The sequence below is a fragment of the Carcharhinus amblyrhynchos genome, chromosome 17, assembly GCF_965287045.1.
Source record: "Carcharhinus amblyrhynchos chromosome 17, sCarAmb.v2.hapA, whole genome shotgun sequence".
NCBI classification, from domain to species: Eukaryota; Metazoa; Chordata; class Chondrichthyes; order Carcharhiniformes; family Carcharhinidae; genus Carcharhinus; species Carcharhinus amblyrhynchos.
Genome location: NC_137340.1, coordinates 55,060,718 through 55,079,666, shown reverse-complemented (window position 1 = coordinate 55,079,666; position 18,949 = coordinate 55,060,718). Strand labels below are relative to the sequence as shown.

General features: G+C 42.8%; 1 protein-coding gene across 1 annotated transcript in view; it reads left to right on the top strand.

Moving 5' to 3' along the window:
• LOC145354539 (F-box/WD repeat-containing protein 1A-like) overlaps nucleotides 1-18,949 on the top strand; it is a 197,490-nt gene that overhangs the window by 24,861 nt on the left and 153,680 nt on the right. The window contains exon 2 of the mRNA XM_080205989.1: nucleotides 9,676-9,783. Within this exon, the coding sequence (XP_080062115.1) occupies nucleotides 9,676-9,783 (108 nt within the window). The remainder of the gene's footprint in view (nucleotides 1-9,675; nucleotides 9,784-18,949) is intronic.

The following is an 18,949-nucleotide window of genomic DNA, read 5'->3' as shown; positions in this document are numbered from 1 at the left end:
TGGTGGTCAATTAAACAACAAGGAGGAAGCTCCACAATTATCCACAAGTGATGGGGGATCCCAGTGCATTCGTATGGGCAGTATGGTGGCACAGTGGTTAGCACTGCTGCCTCACAGCATGAGGGATCCAAGTTCGATTCCCAGTTTGGGTCACTGTTAGCATGAGTTTCCTCTGAATGCTCCAGTTTCCTCCCAGAGTCCGAAAGGTGTGCTGGTTAGGTTCAGGAGTTCCTCAGGGTAGTGTCCTAGCCCTAGCCATCTTCAACTTCTTCATCAATGACCTTTCCATCATAAATTCAGAAGTAGGAATATTTACCAATGATTGCACAATGCCCAGCACCACTCGCAACTCCTCAGATACTGAAGCAATCCATGAGGGACATTTGGGCTTGGGCTGATAATTGGTAAGTAACATTCGTATCATTCAGGTGCCAGGCAATGACCATCTCCAACAAGAGAATCCAGCCATTTGCCGCTTTTCATTCAGTGCCATTACTTTTCCTGGATTCCCCACTATCAACACCCTGGAAGTTACAGTTGATCAGAAACTGAACTGGACCAGCCAAATAAATACTGTGGCTACAAGAGCTGGTCAGAGGCTAATAACTCTGTGGCGAGTAACTTGCCGACAGATTCCTGAAAGTCTTGTGTACATTTGCAAAGGCACTAATCGGAAGTGTGGTGGAATACTCTCCACTTTCCTAGTTGGGTGCAGCTCCAACAAAACCTGAAGCTTTTCACAATCTAGGACAAGCCAGCCCACTTGATTGGCACCCCATCCATCACCTTCACCATTCACCCCCTGCACAATCTATGCACGTTGGCAGCCGTGTGTTCTAGCTACAAGATGAACTGCAGAAACTCACCAAGGCTCCTTGGACAGCACCTTCCAAATTTCCCACCTAGAAAGACAAAGGCAGCTGACACATCGGAACACGCCATCTGCAAATTCTCCCCAAGCCACTCTCCATCCTGACTTGGAACTATATTACCATTCCTTTGCTGTCGCTGAGTCAAGATCCTGGAAATCACTACCTACACCATATGAACTACAGCTGTTCAAGAAGGTGCTCACCATCACCATCCGTAGGGAAATTAGGGATGGGCAGTAAATGCTGGCCTAGCCAGTGACACCTACATCCTCTGATAGAATGTTAAAAAAATTGATGGTGAACACTGACAGTGCTGTCATTATAATCAGAATACTTGGGCTGTATTAGCTCTTTACCTGCTTGTGAAAGCAAAGTTAGTGTATATGTTTTGCAGAGGTGATATAGGGCAGTGATGAATATTCTTGATGCTGTGTGTAGTATTTGAATTCTGGCTGCATTATTCTTAAATTGATCTTGCTGTATTCTAATGAGTTAGCATGATCGGGAAACAGATTTTCACACTTTCCACACCCCAAAACGACACCAGGTGTCACGCTTATAGGAGAACCCTGGTCAAGTTTTACTTGATGCATCGTTTCCTGATATTCATAGAAACACAGAAACATAGAAGATTGGAGCAGGAGAAGGCCATTTGGCCCTTCAAGCCTGCTCCACCATTCATTATAATCATGGCTGATCATCCAACTCAATAGCCTAATCCTGCTTTCTCTCCATAACCTTTGATTTCATTCACCTCGAGTGCTATATCCAGCCACTTCTTGAATACACTCAGACTTTTTGCATCAACTACTTCCTGTGGTAATGAATTCCACAGGCTCAACCACTCTTTGGGAGAAAAAAATGTCTTCTCACCTCCATCCTAAATGAATCTTCAGACTGTGACTCCTGGTTCTGGACTCCCCCACCATTGGAAACATCCTTCCTGCATCCATCCTGCCTAGTCCTGTTAGAATTTTATAAGTCTGAATGAGATCCCCCCTCATTCGTCTGAACTCCAGCAAAAAAAACAATCCTAGCTTAGTCAATCTCTCCTTGTACATCAGTCCCGCCATCCCCAGAATCAGCCTGGTAAACCTTCGCTGCACTCCCGCGAGAGCAAGAACATCCTCAGAAAAGGAGACTGAAACAGTACACAATACTCCAGGTGTGGCCTCACCAAGGCCCTGTATAATTGCAACAACACATCCCTGCTCCTGTCCTCGAAACCTCTCACAATGAAGGCCAGCATACCATTTGTCACCTTTACCGCCTGCTGCACTTGCATATTTACCTTCAGTGACTGGAGCACAAGGACATCCAACTTCTGCTGCACACTCCTCTCTCCCAATTTACAGCCATTTAGGTAGTTACTTGCTTTCTTGTTTTCACTTCCGAAGCGAATAACCTCACACTTATCCAAATTATACTGCATCTGCCATTGATTGGCCCACTCACCCAATCTGTCCAGATCATTCTGAAGAATCTCTGCATCCTCGTCACAGTTCACCCTCCCACCCAACTTGGTATCATCTGCAAACTTTGAGATGTTACATTTTGTTCCCTCATCCAAATCATCAATATATATTGTGAATAGCTGGGGCCCCAGCACTGAACCCTGTGACACTGCACTGGTTACTGCCTACCAATCTGAAAAGCAGCAATTAGTTCTTACTCTTTGTTTCAGCGAACAACATCCTACAAAAGACGTTTGAGACCAAGTATTGCGTTGATTTACTGCTGGCACTCTGGCTGCTTTGGTACAAGATTTTTGTGATCACAGAAACATAGACAACAAAGTTTCAACATAAAGCTGCTCGCACATTAAATCTCCATTCCCAATAATCCCTAAACTTCATGAGCTTCTGTTACAGATAGCAGTGTGAGGATTTACCCATCAATGAGGTAAGCTTTTCAAACTGTGAGGCTGGCAAAATTAAAATAGGACTGGCAGTTGGTAGGAACTCTAAACCCAAACCAGACAGAGTTCCTTCGGCTTGAGGCCTAGTCTCTGACTGCAGTTTGAGCCCCTTATTGTCCGTAGGTTCCTCAGTTGAAGCAGCACTCAGCTCTGAGTCAGAATATTGTGTCTTCAAGTCCCCCTGCAGAATTGAGTGTTTAAACCGGATTGGCACTCCAATGCAGTACAAAACGGGTGTTGGAGGTTTTAAAATGAGGTTCCATCTGCCTTTTTAGATAAGTGTAAAAGATTCTCTGGCACTATTGTGAAGAAGAGCAGGAGAGTTCTCCTGCAAAATATTTTCCCCTCAGTCACTATTTCCAAAACAGATTAACTCTCCATTACTGCATTGCTGCTTGTGGGATCTTGCTGTGCAAATTATTGATATTATTATTGCAAATTGATATTATTAAACTAGAAAGAAAAGATTTACTAGGATGCTACCGGGACTTGATGGATCGAGTTATAAAAGGAGGCTGGATAGACTGGGACATTTTCCTCTGGAGCGTAGGAGGCTGAGGGGTGATCTTATAGAGGTCTATAAAGTAATGAAGGGCATAGATCAGCTAGTCAATATCTTTTCCCAAAGAAGCAGAGGTGGCAAATGGAGTTTAATGCGGAAAAGTGTGAGGTGATTCACTTTGGAAAGAGTAACAGGATTACAGAATATAGGGCTAATGGAAGGACTGTTGGTAGTGTCGATGAGCAGAGATATCTCGGTATACATGTGCATAGATCCCTGAAAGTTGGCACCCAGTTTGATAAGGTTGTTAAGAAGGCGTACGGAGTGTTAGCTTTTATTGGTAGAGGGATTGAATTTCAGAGCCGTGAGATCATGTTGCAACTGTACAAAAGTCTGGTGCGGCTGCACTTGGAGTATTGCGTACAGTTCTGGTCGCCGCATTATAAGAAAGATGTGGAAGCGTTGGAAAGGGTGCAGAGGAGGTTTACTAAGATGTTGCCTGGTATGGTGGGACGGTCTTATGAAGATAGGCTGAGGAACTTGAGGCTGTTTTCGTTAGAGAGAAGAAGGTTAAGAGGTGATCTAATTGAGGCATACAAGATGATCAGAGGATTAGACAGGGTGGACAGTGAGAGCCTTTTTCCTCAGATGGTGATGGCTAACACGAGGGGACGTAGCTTTAAATTGAGGGGTGGTAATTATAGGACGGATGTCAGAGGTAGGTTTGTTACTCATAGGGTAGTAAGGGCATGGAATGCTCTGCCTGCAGCAGTTGTGGACTCACCAAATTTAAGGGTGTTCAAATGGTCATTGGATAGGCATATGAATAATATTGGAATAGTTTAGGTTAGAGGGTCATTAGATTTGTTCCACTGGTCGGCACAACATCAAGGGCCGAAGGGCCTGTACTGCGCTGTAATGTTCTATGCTCTAAAGGTAGAGGAGTCTAAAACTAGAGGGCATAGGTTTAAGGTGAGAGGGGAGAGATACAAAAAGATCCAAGGGGGCAGTTTTTTCTCACACAGGGTGGTGAGTGTCTGGAACAAGCTGCCAGAGGTAGTAGTAGAGGCGGGTACAGTTTTGCTTTTTAAAAAGAGTTTAGACAGTTACATGAGTAAGATTGGTATAGAGGGATATGGGCCAAGCGCGGGCAATTGGGACTAGTGTAGTGGTTTCTTTAAAAAAAAGCGTCATGGACAACTTGGGCCAAAGGACCTGTTTCCATGCTGTAAACCTCTATGAATAAGAACATAAGAAATAGGAGCAGGAGTGGGCCATCTAGTCCTTCGAGCCTGCCCCGCCATTCAATAAGATCATGGCTGATCTGAAGTGGATCAGTTCCACTTTCCCGCTTTCTCCCAATGACCCTTAATTCCCTTGTCTATCAAAAACCTATCTACCCGTGACTTCAGTATATTTAGTGAGGTAGCCTCCACCACTTCAACAGGCAGAGAATTCCAGAGATTCACCACCCTTTGGGTGAAGAAGTTCCTCCTCAACTCTGATCTAAACTGCCCCCCCACTTACCTTGAGGCTGTGCCCTCTAGTCTTGCTATCCTTTCTAAGCAGGAAGAATCTCTCTACCCCTACCCTATTCATCCCTTTCATTATCTTATACGTCTCTATATGATCCCCCCTCATCCTTCTAAAGCCCAACGAGTACAGACCCAGTCAATTTAGTCTCTCATCTAAATCGGTTGCTGTGTTTCGTACGTTACAATTGTGACTAAATATCAAAAATATTTAATTGGCTTTATAGTGTTTTGAGAAATCCTGTGATTATGAAAGGCTTTTTCAATGGACTTATTATGCACTTTGATGTTTTGTGATAAGCAGTCACAGACTAATAGCTGCCAATACATAATTCTTATGTTACACAGTTCAGAACCCTATCCATGCACTGTCCTTGTTTGAAATGGCAAAATCTATAATTTTACACCTTTTTCATGGTTCAAATGGATTTGCATGAAAATTTCCTGCTTTTCTGAACTTTGAATTTAAATAAATCTCAATCAGTGTGTAGACTTCACTGGTAAGGTTGCCTTTTATTCCCATCTCTGTTATAACAAACTCAGTGGCTTATTGGGTCACCTCAGAAGGCAGTGAGAGATCAGCCATGTTAGTGTGGGCCTGGAATCACACATATATGCCTGGATGGAACAAGGATACTGGGCTTTCTTCCCTAAAGGACATTAGTAAATCAGTTGGCTTTTTCATGACAATCCAGTCACTTTTATTGAAACCAGATTTTTATTTCCACATTTTTAAACAAGAGTATTGTTGAAAAAAGTGACTTTTTTGTCAAAGCTTCTTGTCTTGCACTCATCAGGACATTGACAAGAAAACAATTTTTAAAGTAAATTCAAATTATCAAACTACCATGGTGGGATTTGAACTCCTGTTCTCTGGATTACAAGTCCAGTAACATCACAGCATTCCTGCTGTACTCACTAATTCTGTCATAGTTGGTCCCTTGTCTGATTTTAAACCAGTAACTGTTCCACTCCTCACTGCAGACAGCTGTCTACACATCTGACGCACATGTGTCTCCTGCTCCTGAGAAACCCTTCGGTATATCGCAGAGCTCTAAACTAACATTGCTCTGCTCGTCTGTGACCAGCTCACTTGGCAGCACACCAGCCAGTGTGAGAACTGCAACTGCTCCACTGGACCGATGAATGCATTCGAGCATCAACACATCCCTGTGTGGGGTTTTGCATGAGCAGAAAGCTTCCTTTGCCTGTTATTACTGCAAACCTTCATCCCTACAAACACCTGTTTGTGCATACAAGATGCATGTTGAAATTCTATTACATTGGTGATGGTTGGTTTTTACTGCAGGTTAGTCTCCCATGTCTGGTGGCTCTGTGACTCAAGACAGCTGTCTGCATAGATGTGTGAATGGAGTCTGGAAGTTGGGATGAGTAGTTAAAATTACAGAATTATTAACCGGAAAAAAACACTGCAGATCCTTCACACTGAAGGATGACTGTCAGTGATGAACTGACAGCAAAAAACATCCAGATACCAGAAGGAGGAAACACCAAATTACTATTTTACGCTCTCGTGTCAAGTTTCTCAGTGATGTAGCGCCTTAATTGTGCATTTGTCAGAAATGCTGAAAATTCATTAAGATTTCTATTCAACTTTTTCATATCAACTGCAACTGTGGTTTTACAGCCTTTTGCAATGTCAACTTTTTAATCTACTGGGAAATACGTATCACAGCTAGTTTCTTTTCTCTTAGCCTCCAATCTCAAATCAATATTAATTTCAAGGGCCAGTCATCCCTGCAGCAACAGGATGCAGCACAAAGTAATGGGACACAGGCTTCCACCAGCAGTTTGCCCACATGGTGGTAGAACACAAATGGGTTTCCTGTGATGTCCTACGTGGTGATGGGACAATAGTCTGGGTCTGTGTTTGCAATGTACGATGACGGGAAGCAGATTTGACTGATCTCCCCAACACAATGATGGTACAAGGGTCTGAACTGGCAGTCTCCCAGACCATGATGGGATGTGTATCTGTGTCTTTGATGCCCCGGATAGTGTGGGACACAGAACAAAGAACAATACAGCACAGGAAATGGGCCCTTCGGCCCTCCAAGTCTACGTCGCTCGTTTGTCCAACTAGACCATTCTTTTGTATCCCTCCATTCCCAGTCTGCTCATGTGATTATCCAGATAAGTCTTCAACAATCCCAGCGTGTTTGCCTCCACCACTCTGCTTGGCAGTGCATTCCAGACCCCCACCACCCTCTGTAAAATACGTCCCTCTGATATCTGAATTAAACCTCATCCCCCTCACCTTGAACCTGTGACCCCTCGTGTTTGTCACCTCCGACCTGGGAAAAAGCTTCCCACTGTTCACTCTTTCCATACCCCTCATAATTTTATACACCTCTATTAGGTCTCCCCTCTTCTCCATCTTTCCAGGGAGAACAACCCCAGTTTACCCAATCTCTCCTCATAACTAAGACCCTCCGTACCAGGCAACATCCTGGTAAACCTTCTCTGTACTCTCTCTGAAGCCTCCACGTCCTGGTAGTGCGGCGACCAGAACTGGACGCAGTACTCCAAATGTGGCTTAACCAGCGTTCTATATAGCTGTAACATCAGATGCCAATTTATATATTCCATACCCCATCCTATAAAGGCAAGCATGCCATATGCCTTCTTCACCACCACCTCCACCTGTGCTGCCACCTTCAAGGATTGGTGGACTTGCACACCCAGGTCCGTCTGTGCATCTATACTTTTGATGGTTCTGCCATTTATTGTATAGCTCCCCCCACGTTAGTCCGACCAAAATGCATCACTTCACATTTATCTGGATTAAATTCCATCTGCCATTTCTTCACCCAATTTTCCAGCCTATCTATATCTTGCTGTATTCTCTGACAGTGTTCATCGCTACCCGCAAGTCCAACCATCTTTGTGTCATCCACAAACTTACTGATCACAAATCGCTGTCTGTAATTCCCCCACACAGAAATGGGACATAAAATCAAGTTTATTCATTAGTCACAAGTAAAGTTACATTAACACTGCAATGAGGTTACTGTGAAATTCCCCTAGTCATCACAGTCCAGCATCTGTTTGGGTCAATGCATTTAACCAGTACGTCTTTTCAGAATTTGGGAGGAAACTGGAGCACCTGAAGGAAACCCACACAGACACGGGGAGAACATGCAAACTCCATTTAGACAGTTACCCAAGCCGGAAATCTAATCCGGGTCCCTGCTAACTACCATGCTATTGTGCCGCCCATGGACATGGATCTGAACCAGCAATTTCCACTGCACCATGATGGGACAAGTATTTTGTGTCTATATTTGCCCCACGCAGTGGTGAGATGTGGGTCTGTGTCTGTGATTTCCCACATGGTGATGGGATGTGGGTCTGTAATGCCTAACATGGTGATGGGATGTGACTCTTGTGTCTGTGATTGCCCCATATAGTGGTGGGTTCTGGATTTGTAATTCCCCACGTGGGGATGGGACACGGGCCTGAACTTGCATTTTCACCCAATACAGAGCTGTTGAAATATGCTTTTCTGTGTCTTTGCCAGTTGATGTCTGGTATTTCTGATGAGCAGAAGCTGTGGGTTGGACTGTTTTCATGCTTTTGAATTAAAGCTCTGCTATTAGTGAATCCTTTTTGTATGTCTGCTTAGATTATTCTTGTTCCCAATAACAATCCCTTGCTGCTTTTTGCGGGAGAATAAGTAAATGAGGAAGGCCCTGATTTCCAGGTCTGCCCACGTCCCACAGTCTGTGAACTGATGCAGCAAAAAATCCCGTACAGCATCCCAGGAAAAGACAGTAAGCCTGAAGGTTGATGTGCTTGTGTATGAAAGCCTTCCAAGTTGCTTCAAGTACCAATGAGAGAAGTTTGTAAACCCACCTCCCCCACTCCTATCCTTCTCTCTAAATTATACAGGGCAAGGCACTCTCTGAGCAGAACCCAATTGAACAAGTGGTTATAGATCATTTCATAGGATCATTTCATTAGAAGGAGGCCATTTGGCCCATCGAGTCTGCACCGAACAGAATCCCACCAGACCCTACTCCCGTAAGCCCACATATTTATCCTGTTAATCCCCCTGACACGAGTGTTAATTTAACATGGCCAATCAACCTAACCCGCACATCTTTGGAGTGTGGGAGGAAACTGGAGCACCTGGAGGAAACCCACACTGACATGAGGAGAACATGCAGACTCCATACAAACAGTGATCCAAGCCAGGAATCGAACCCAGGACTCTGGCGCCATGAGGCAGCAGTGCTAAGCACCATGTTAGGGTATTTATCACCGTTCAGTAGGGCATAGTACAAAAAGCTCAAAAGTGCTACTACATTTTTTTACTGAAGTCCTAATGGCAGCAGTAGCTATGTGCTACTTACAGTTGCTATTTAAAGCTCTACGTCATGCATCACTAGGAATCTATCTGTGAAAAGATTTAGTTCCCTGCTTTCTTTAAAAGATGCATTAACTTTGAGATACTACATAATAGGCACTCTGCAGTGGGCAAACTGTGCACTGCTAGTATCTATTGTAGTTATCGTCAAAATTTACTTAGTGCAAGGTGCATGATCATTTTTTTGGCTTTCCAGCTGGAATCCTAATCTGCACAAGGGAAAATCGCTGATGCTTTTGACTGAGAGTTTGGTCTGTAACATTCCTGATGTCTTGGATATGGTTGCTGAGAGTTCGGTATCTGACTGACTTAGTGAATTTGGGAAGGTCTAGGATTTTGATTCTGTTGAGGGTAGAGCTCAGGAGCCTGATCCGATTGAAGGCTGTTTCATTCCGTGCTCATCTGGTCTGTGTATGTACTTTTACCCACTGCCTGTCTCATTGTGCTCCTCTCTTTTTCAGTGTTCAGTGCCCAGGTCTCTGTGGATTGGCTGCTCCAGCCTGGCGGACAGCATGCCCTCACTGAAATGCCTTCAGTCCTCGGGAACTGGCACTTTTGCCACCTTCCAGGTACACTTGCTCTCTCTTGCGCACAGTTATGTCTGGTATGTCTGTTCCTTATCTGTCATGTAGCTAGTCTACGGGAAGTATCCGACCCTAGCTGTATTTCATGTCTCTTACCCAAGACCCATCTGCTTGAGATATGATGATATTGGTCTTTATCAATATCATTTTTCCATTGATCTTCCTTTCTCCTGTTGAGAATAGACTCTTGACTAAATCTTTTTGTGAATTTAACCACTTTATAAAATTATCAGTTACATTTGTTTTCAAACAACACTTCAAAAGTGTTTTAAAACCAGAAAAAGCTTGATAAAGTCAGCAGGTCTGGTAATGTATGTGGATCTAAATGACCCTTCTATAGAACGCTGCCGGACCTGTGGAGTTTTTCCACCATTTTCTGTTTTTATTTCAGATTTCCAGCATGCGCAGTGTTTTGCTTTTTTTTCAAAAATTATTGTTAGCTGTAGAGAACTTTGAGATCTCAGAAATGTAAAATTTGTATGAATGCAAATTCTTTATTTTCTAAATTGAGTATAGTCCTTCTGTCAATTCTCTCACCAGCCGTTAACCAGACTGTGTATTAGACATTTACACAGCATGGTAAAAGGCCATTTGGCCCTTTGTAAGTGGGCTGGCTGTTTGAATGGGCTGTGTAATTGGTCCCACTCCCTTATTCTTTCCCCATAGCCCTGTAAATGTTTCCTTCTCAATATCCAGTTCCCTGGTTTTGAACTGTGGACCTGAAGGCTCTGTGGATGGGATTAAGACTGCATTAAGAATGGGATTAAGATGCAATTTAATCCGGGATAGTCAGCACAGTTTTGTGAGGGGTAAGTCCTATCTCACAAATTTGATTGAATTCTTTGAGGTGGTAACTAAGTGTGTGGACGAAGGTAGAGCAGTTGATGTCGTATACATGGATTTTAATAAGGCATTTGATAAGGTTCCCCATGGTAGGCTCATGAAGAAGATAAATGGGTGTGGGATAGAAGGAAATTTGGCTGTTTGGATAAGTAACTGGCTGTCTCATAGAAGACAGAGGGTGATGGTGGAAGGAGAATTTTCAAACTGGAGGCCAGTTACCAGCAGTGTACCACAGGAGTCAGTGCTGGGTCCTCTGCTATTTGTGATTTTTATCAATGACTTGGAAGAGGGGGCTGAAGGGTAGGTTAGTAAATTTGCTGATGACACCAAGATTGGTGGAGTAGTGGATGAGGTGGAGGGCTCTTGTAGGCTGCAAAGAGTCATTGATAGGATGCAGAGTGGGGCCGAAAAGTGGCAGATGAAGTTTAACCCTGATAAGTGCGAAGTTATTCATTTTGGTAGGACAAACTTGAATGCGGATTACAGGGTCAACGGCAGGGTTCTGAGGAATGTGGAGGAACAGAGAGATCTTGGGGTTCATATCTACAGATATCTGAAGGTTGCCACTCAAGTGGATAGAGCTGTGAAGAAGGCTTATAGTGTGTTAGCGTTTATTAACAGGGGGCTTGAGTTTAAGAGCCATGAGGTTATGCTGCAACTATACCAGATGTTGATGAGACCACATTTGGAATATTGTGTTCAGTTCTGGTCACTTCACTATAAGAAGGACGTGGAAGCATTGGAGAGAGTGCAGAGGAGATTTACCAGGATGCTGCCTGGTTTGGAGGAAAGGTTGAGGGAGGTGGGGCTTTTCTCTTTAGAGCAGAGGAGGATGAGAGATGACTTAAGAGGTTTATAAGATGTGAGGGGGATAGAAGAGTTGACGTGCAGGGACTATTTCCTTGGGTGGATGTAGCTGTTACTAGGGGGCATAAATATAAGTTTCATGGTGGGAGATATAGGAGGGATGTCTGAGGTAGGCTCTTCACACAGAGTGGTTGGGATGTGGAATACACTGTCTGCTGTGATAGTGGAGTCGGACACTTTAGGAACTTTCAAGTGGTTATTGGATAGGCACATGGAACACACCAGAATTATAGGGAGTGGGATAGCTTGATCTTGGGTTTGGACATAGCTCGGCACAACATTGAGAGCTGGAAGGGCCTGTACTGTGCTGTACTGTTCTATGTTCTCTACCTAAACTCTTCCCAAGGGCCCTTGCAACCTGTGACAAGAGAGATTCATCCCAACGGTCTGGCCAGGGTTTGTACCTGTGCCGTGCTTTGCCACACAAAAGTATTGCTCCTGATTGCTAACCTGACTGACAAAATGTACTGAGACAGCATCCTTCATTCAGATAGTCTCTTCCACTTGGGGGCTCCTCAATGTACAAGTTCACTGCTGTGTTATAATGTGCAATTGGCATTGTTGCATTAAACGGATTGCAATACTCAGTAGCCTTTATGTTTGAAAAGTAAATTGCTAACCGCAAACACTTAAAATCCTGATGCGTAAATGGGTTCTTATTAAAATGATGTAAAAGTTAATCCTGCTTTTTTCAAAATGCAAAATATATGGTAACCTGCCTGAACACCAGCCCCAGTGCACGCTCCTGTTGATGATGTGATGAGTAGAATCTTGGTTGAGACCTCATTCTTTTGTTAACCCATGACATTGTGAAATCACTCAGACAAAAAGGAGGGATTACTGGAGTTTTAGCCATAAAAGTGTTAGTGCCACTTCAGTTTCAATCAGCCCAGGGAGCATTTAGCTGTTGCTGTTCTGGAAGGATGCTCTCCCTGTGGATCACTGATTTATTTTGAAGATGTTACCTTTGATTGCAATGTCAGCATTCCGATGGTGCTTTGATGTGTTTTTTCCCTGCCTAATTGCAATTTGCATGTCATGCAGTGGAATCCCTTTTGTGGTGAAGAGCTGGCTGCTGCGTGTAAAGATATGCTGCCACAATACTGGAACACAGCTAACTGCAAAGTGCACAGTTCATTCTTATCTGCTGCACTCCACAGCATAAACCAGCCAGCTGCTAGCAGTCAGATCACAACAACCAGTGGAAGCAAATGACTGGAATGGGAGCTGCAGGTTAAGACTCGTAGCCTTTCTGTAAACAGTCCGGTCCAGCAACATCACAGGCATGAGCTTGCTGACAGGTGTAAAAATGGAGAGTGATGCATAGTACTTACAAAATGACACAAAGAGGTCTGTCCAATATAACTTGGAATTAAGTAGAATGTATAGGGCAGAATAAGGCCATTTGGATTGAGTGGTCTATGTTATTCCACTTACGTTCCATAGGAGCCTCCTTCCATTTAACTTTGTCTGATACAATTGGCATAATCAACTACTCTTTCCTCTCTCATGTATTTGGCTAGCTTTCACTTAAATGCAGCAAGATATTGTCATCAAGTACTCACTGTCGTAGTGAGTTCCACGTTCTCACCAGTCTGAGTAAAGGAGGTTCCCTTAAATTCCCTATTGGATTTATTAGTGACTATTTAATCAAGGTCCCTTTGGCAGCACCTTCCAAATTCACAACTGCTACCACCTAGAAGGACAAGGACAGCAGACACATTGGGACACCAACCTTGCAGGTCTGCAGATTCTGACTTGGAAATATATCACTGTTCCTTTACTGTCTCTGGGCCAAAATCCAAAAACACTCTCCCCAAAGCACTATGGGTGTGCCTATACCACATGTACCACAGTTCGAGGAGGCAGCTCACCATCACTTTTTCAAGGGCAATTAAGGATATGCAAAAATGTTGGCTTGACCAGCAATGTCCATGTTCCAGAAATGGGAAAAAAAAAGAAATCTTACATTCACAACCCCTAGTTTTGGTTTTTCCAGTCAACTGGAACCATCTCTCTGACCTCATCAAACCCTCCACCAGTGACATCTAATGGCAGCAGTGTAAGATGTATTCATCAAGACTTCTTTCAAACGTACAACCTTTGCCACCTAAAAAGACTAGGACAGTAGGAGCATGGGAACATCACCAGTTGCAAGTTTCCTTCCAAGCTATTTACAAATCCTGATTTGGAAATATATTACTGTTCCTTCACCGTCAGTCAGTCAAAATCCTGCAACTTCCTTCCTAGCAGCACTGTGGACGTACTTACACCACATGGACAGCAGTGGATCAAGGAGGCAGCTTCGGGACTGCCTTCTTGAGGGCAGTTAGGGAAGGGAACAAATGCTGGCCGAGCCAGTGATGTCCACGTCCCATGAACAAAGAGCATAATTTCTCTGTTCCTCAGTTTTGCCCTTTTAGAAAATGACCCCAGTGCTTGGTTTTATTATTTTAATGGCATAGCAGAGCCCAGTTACTGATTGATTTTGGGTATCCGTGTACGGTACAGGCAGTATCAGAATGCAGAGGTTTTTCTCACATTTACAGATTCAAAGCTTGAATCAGACTGTTGCAAAGAGAAAAACAGCAACCAAATGAGTAATTTATAACTGATAAGAAAAGAAAAGGATTTATTTAATCCATAATGAATACAGAGCAGGCTGAAAACAGCAGCTCCGTTAGCTTTCATAAAAGAACAAAACAGTTGAATTCTTAAAAGAAGAACAATATGTAAAGTGGGCAGTGGTTTTCCTTTTTTCTCCTACCGGTACTCTTTCTTTGAAAGGCCGTTCATCTGAACGGGAAACACTTACCCATTCGCATCCAGGAATGGGAAGGGAGTCAGTGGAAGCATTCATTGCTGTGAGCACCATGGTACATGTATGTACAGCTCAGGACCTTTGTATAGACCACAGGCTAAATGAGGGCAGCAATCCCAGCCTTGATTTCAACTCGGGAAGAGGGTTTTGTGTGAGACATAACTTGGGATGAGGGGTGTAGGGAGGTGGATGTCATGTCCTGCTGTCGCACAGTATCCTTCCAATTTGAGCCTGCCTCTCTCAAAGGAGACAGCCTGACATTGAATTAACTGCTGACACAGAAACACTTCTGTTTGTTTTGAAAAGTCTTATTTCTGCTTGATGGTAAACACCCTGAACACTTCCGTGTTTAGTTGGCAGCATGGTTCAGTTGGTGACCTCTCATCTCTGACTTGAAAGGTTTTTGGTTGAAGGTCTTGTAGGAGCTGATGCTGACTCTCCGTTAGAACCCATGTTTTAACACCACTAAAATGTAATGGAAGCTGCTAATTTATCTTATTCTTGAATATGCAATCCTTCTGTTCACAAATCGGCTGTTGTTTTCGAGTATATAACTCTTACTGCACCAGAAAGTACTTTGAAGCATTTTGGAGAGAGATCACGTTGTATAAATGCCGGGCTTATTCTCCTATCTGACCCAGAAATTACCCTGTACCTGCTGAAACAAAAACAGCAAACCAGTGAAAAAGGAAGTCTGTCCATTCACGTTTCTGATCTTCACGATTTTGCATTTCCAGTATTTTGTGTGCTTGTTTTCAGATTTTTAACATCTGCAGCATTTTAAAGTTGCAATAATTGACTTGGAGTTTACTGGCCGTAGTTGTGAGTTTTTTTTTGTTCTTTCATTTTAATGTATTTTCTTTTCCTCCTCTAGGTGTCCTTGTACCCCACACCGTGGCCTGACTGTGAGGGCAACTGGAGCAACCTGCTATCAGGGCTCAGTGCTATTGAGTGCTGCTCCCAAGCTGGCTGCTTGAATGTGTATGAGAGCTGACCAAGGCAGCTCCCCTCCAACCTTTGTTTTATGTTTCCATTTTATGTTTATGAATGATACCCAGCACGGATTTGTTAAAAGGACATCACATCTGACAATTGGTTGAGTTTTGAAGTAACAAGGGTAGTACAGTTAATATTTTGTTCGTGAACTTTCAAGACTTATTAGCAAATTTAAAGGCCATGGCAATGCACTGATGCACGTTTTCACACTTACACACTCACACTTACTACACGCACACACACACACACACACACATGCTAAACACACTCTCTCTCAGTGGTTGCGAGAGTATGAAATTGGCTGGGAGGCAGACTGGAAGAAAGTGTGTAGTGGTGTTACTCAGTTACACCAGCAGTGCTGCTCTTGAAATTATGCCCTGTCGATATAATATCCAGATGATTAATATATAATCAAAGTTTGTGGATAACACAGAACTCAGGAATGTATTAAACAGGCCAATAGCAGAAACTTCAGGAGAATATAGATAAGTAAAATAGACAGACTCATTAGCAGATAATTTTTAAGACAGGGAAATATGAAGTGTATTTTGAAGGAAAATTGAGGAGAGGCAATACAAACTAAATTAGTTGAATTAAAAGTCAATATAATTTTAAAGGAATGTAGTACTGAGAGACCAGGACTTCATTTTATGGAAAACTAAAGAAGTTGGAGTTGTTCTCCCTAGAGTAGAGCAGTTTAAGAGTAGATTTAATGGAGGTATTTAAAATTGTGAGGAGTTTTAATAGAGCAGATATGGAGAAACTGTTGGTAGAGGGATGGATAGCCAGAGGGGACAGATGTAAAATAATTGGTGGAAGAGCTAGGGAAGATGAGGAAAAGCATTGTTACCCAATCAGTTATAATCTGTAATGAACTACATTGGAAAGGTGATGGAAGCATATTCAGTAGTAACTTTCAAACAGTGATTGGATAAATAATTGAAGAGGAAAAACTTAGTGGGCTGCAAAGAAAGGGCAGAGGAGTGGGAATAATTGGATAGTTCTTTCAAAAAGCAGAAACATGTCTCCTCCTGTGTTGTGTGATTTTATGAATGAGAGGTTTGGGGATACAAATTTGTCTCAAATGGTGTCGAATTCACTGTCCTTTCTGCTGAATACCATATATAAAAAATTGCATTACTACAATGAAACTGAATATCAGCCTCAGTGTATAATGAGGCCAATACTGATATTGCTCAATTCTTACCATCGCCTTAGATTAATTTCTAATTAGAGTAGAAGTATAGAATCTCTACAGGGAGGGAGATGGTCATTTGGCCCATTTGAGTCTACACCAACACTCTGAAAGAGCATTTTACCCAGGCCCCCATAACCTTGTGCATTTACGACGGCTGATCCACCTAACCTACACGTCTTTAGACACTAAAAGGTAATTTAGTATGGCCAATCTAATGCAACACAAGTTATGGTGCTCAATTACAACACCCGTTTTAATTCCTAGACTCTGCTAATAGTGACGCATTACGTTGGACCTGGTGCTTCTGGGCTGAATAGATGCAAAGCTTAGCCATGGTTCCTGATTGCTCCAGAATGTTGTACTGTGCCCTAGCATGAACACTAGTCGAGGCTCCTGCTCGACCAGGAGCTCCTTGGGTGAAGCAAGGTCAGCAGCCTTGGAACAGGAACAGGAAAAACAATGGAGAAGCAAGCGAAACAAATTAAATTGATCCATGTTCTCACTCACAACCAATTGTTCAATGTATTAGATATTGTATTGTATTCCTTACTAAGCAATGTAATTTTGGTTACTGTAATCCATGTTGTACCCGTATTGGCCAATCAGAAGCTCTGAGTTGTGGAACTTTTTGCCACCATTCATATTGAATGTAAAAAAAAAGGTTTTTTTTTACAAATTCTTTACTTTTTAAGACTATTATTTACTTTTAAAGACATTTTTCCTGGTCTCCAAATCTATTTGGATAGTATTTTCTATCTCTTACACAGTAATGGACAATGCCTGTTGGCATATAGTGTAAGTAAATCCTTCCAGAGTGCTATTCTGCCATCCAAGATGTTTGGAGCAAACCCACAATGATTTGCCTCCTAGTTTATTTACGACAAGGTTCACATGTCTTTGTGATAGTGAGGGGTGATGCCTTGCAGCTCTCCTTGACAGATCAACTGCCATCAGGAAATCTGTATTGCAACCTAGCACTGTTAATTCTCGTCACCCGCCTGGTCTTTTCCCTACTCAAATGCCAGGGGACTAGGAGGTGCTGCTGACTCAGGAATTGAAAAATCAAGGAGCTAAATTGTGAAACCTGGTGAAGCCTTAAGGCCCATGATGCAAGATACATCACTGAGGTTGAAAGATATGGTAACTTGACTTGTAGTGTTTGGAATAAAAACTGAAGTATTTGACCTGTCAAAGGAAAGAGAATTTTCAGGCCCTTGAAACGAACGGCTGAGATCGGTGATGGTACAGTGGAGCTTCAGTCTGTAATGGATTCCGCACTTCAATAATGCTTCATTGGATGTGAAGCTTTTTTTTTATTTGTGGGATCACTGGCTGGCCAGTATTTATTGCCCATCCCTAGTTGCCTTTGAGGGCAGTTACGAGTCAACAACATTGCTGTGACTCTGAAGTCACGTGTAGGCCAGACTGGCTAAGGGTGGCGGATTTCTATCCCTAAAGGACATTAGACATTTAGAACAACTGATAACATCATAAACAGTGACATTAATAGAAATTCCTTCTTTTTCCTTTCTCTGTTTTCTCATGCTCAAACAATTCTAATTTCTCTTTGCTTTTCTTTTTACTCTTTCTTTCTGTCTGACCCCCCACTTCAAAACAGTGCGGCTACAGGAAAGAGTAAGATTGCGTATGTGGAACTGCAAAGACTTTGCAAAATTTAGAAGATAAGTATCACTAGAGCAAAAAGATTGCAATGAGCGTTGCTGGCCTGGAGAAGAGAGATATCACCTGTTAATGATAATTGTCCTAACCATAGAGGCAGCTACCAGGTTGCAGGAGAGGAGGCCACAAACAAACTGAACTGGAACATTTCAACCAAGGTTACAAATAATTTTGAAAGATGCAAGAAATAAAAGTTAGCCATCTCACAAAAATTAGCTGGGGATAAACAAGAGATGAATTAATAGAATTTGACAGTCGAGTACTGGATTTCAAATGGCATCGACTCGCATCCTGCCAAACGCAAGATCTCAGCACATACAATTGTTCCTAGGACATGGGCAGCGCTGGCAAGATCAGTATTTATTGTCCATCCCTGTTACCCTGAAATGTCAGGAGGCTTTCTCCTTGATCAGCCCCCTGTCCTTGTGCTGATATAGTGTTGTAAGTTACGCTGCTTTTTTTCAATTCTATTTAATAGTCTGTGCACTCCGAGGCCAATGTGATAAGAACCACATGAGCTGCTATACCTTTTGTCAATCTCTCACTTAGCCAGTTGTGTGTGGGCTGGCTCTACTCTAGGGCCTTGCCAAGGAGAAAGCACACACTCAAAGAACGATGAAAGAATGTTGGTGCGCTGCTCCAACCTGTCAAGTCCTCTGAACTTAGCTACTTACTTACTTAGCTAGCAGTTGGGAGCAAGTCTTTTCAAGTGGCACTATGATTAATTTGTAATATCATAACTTCTC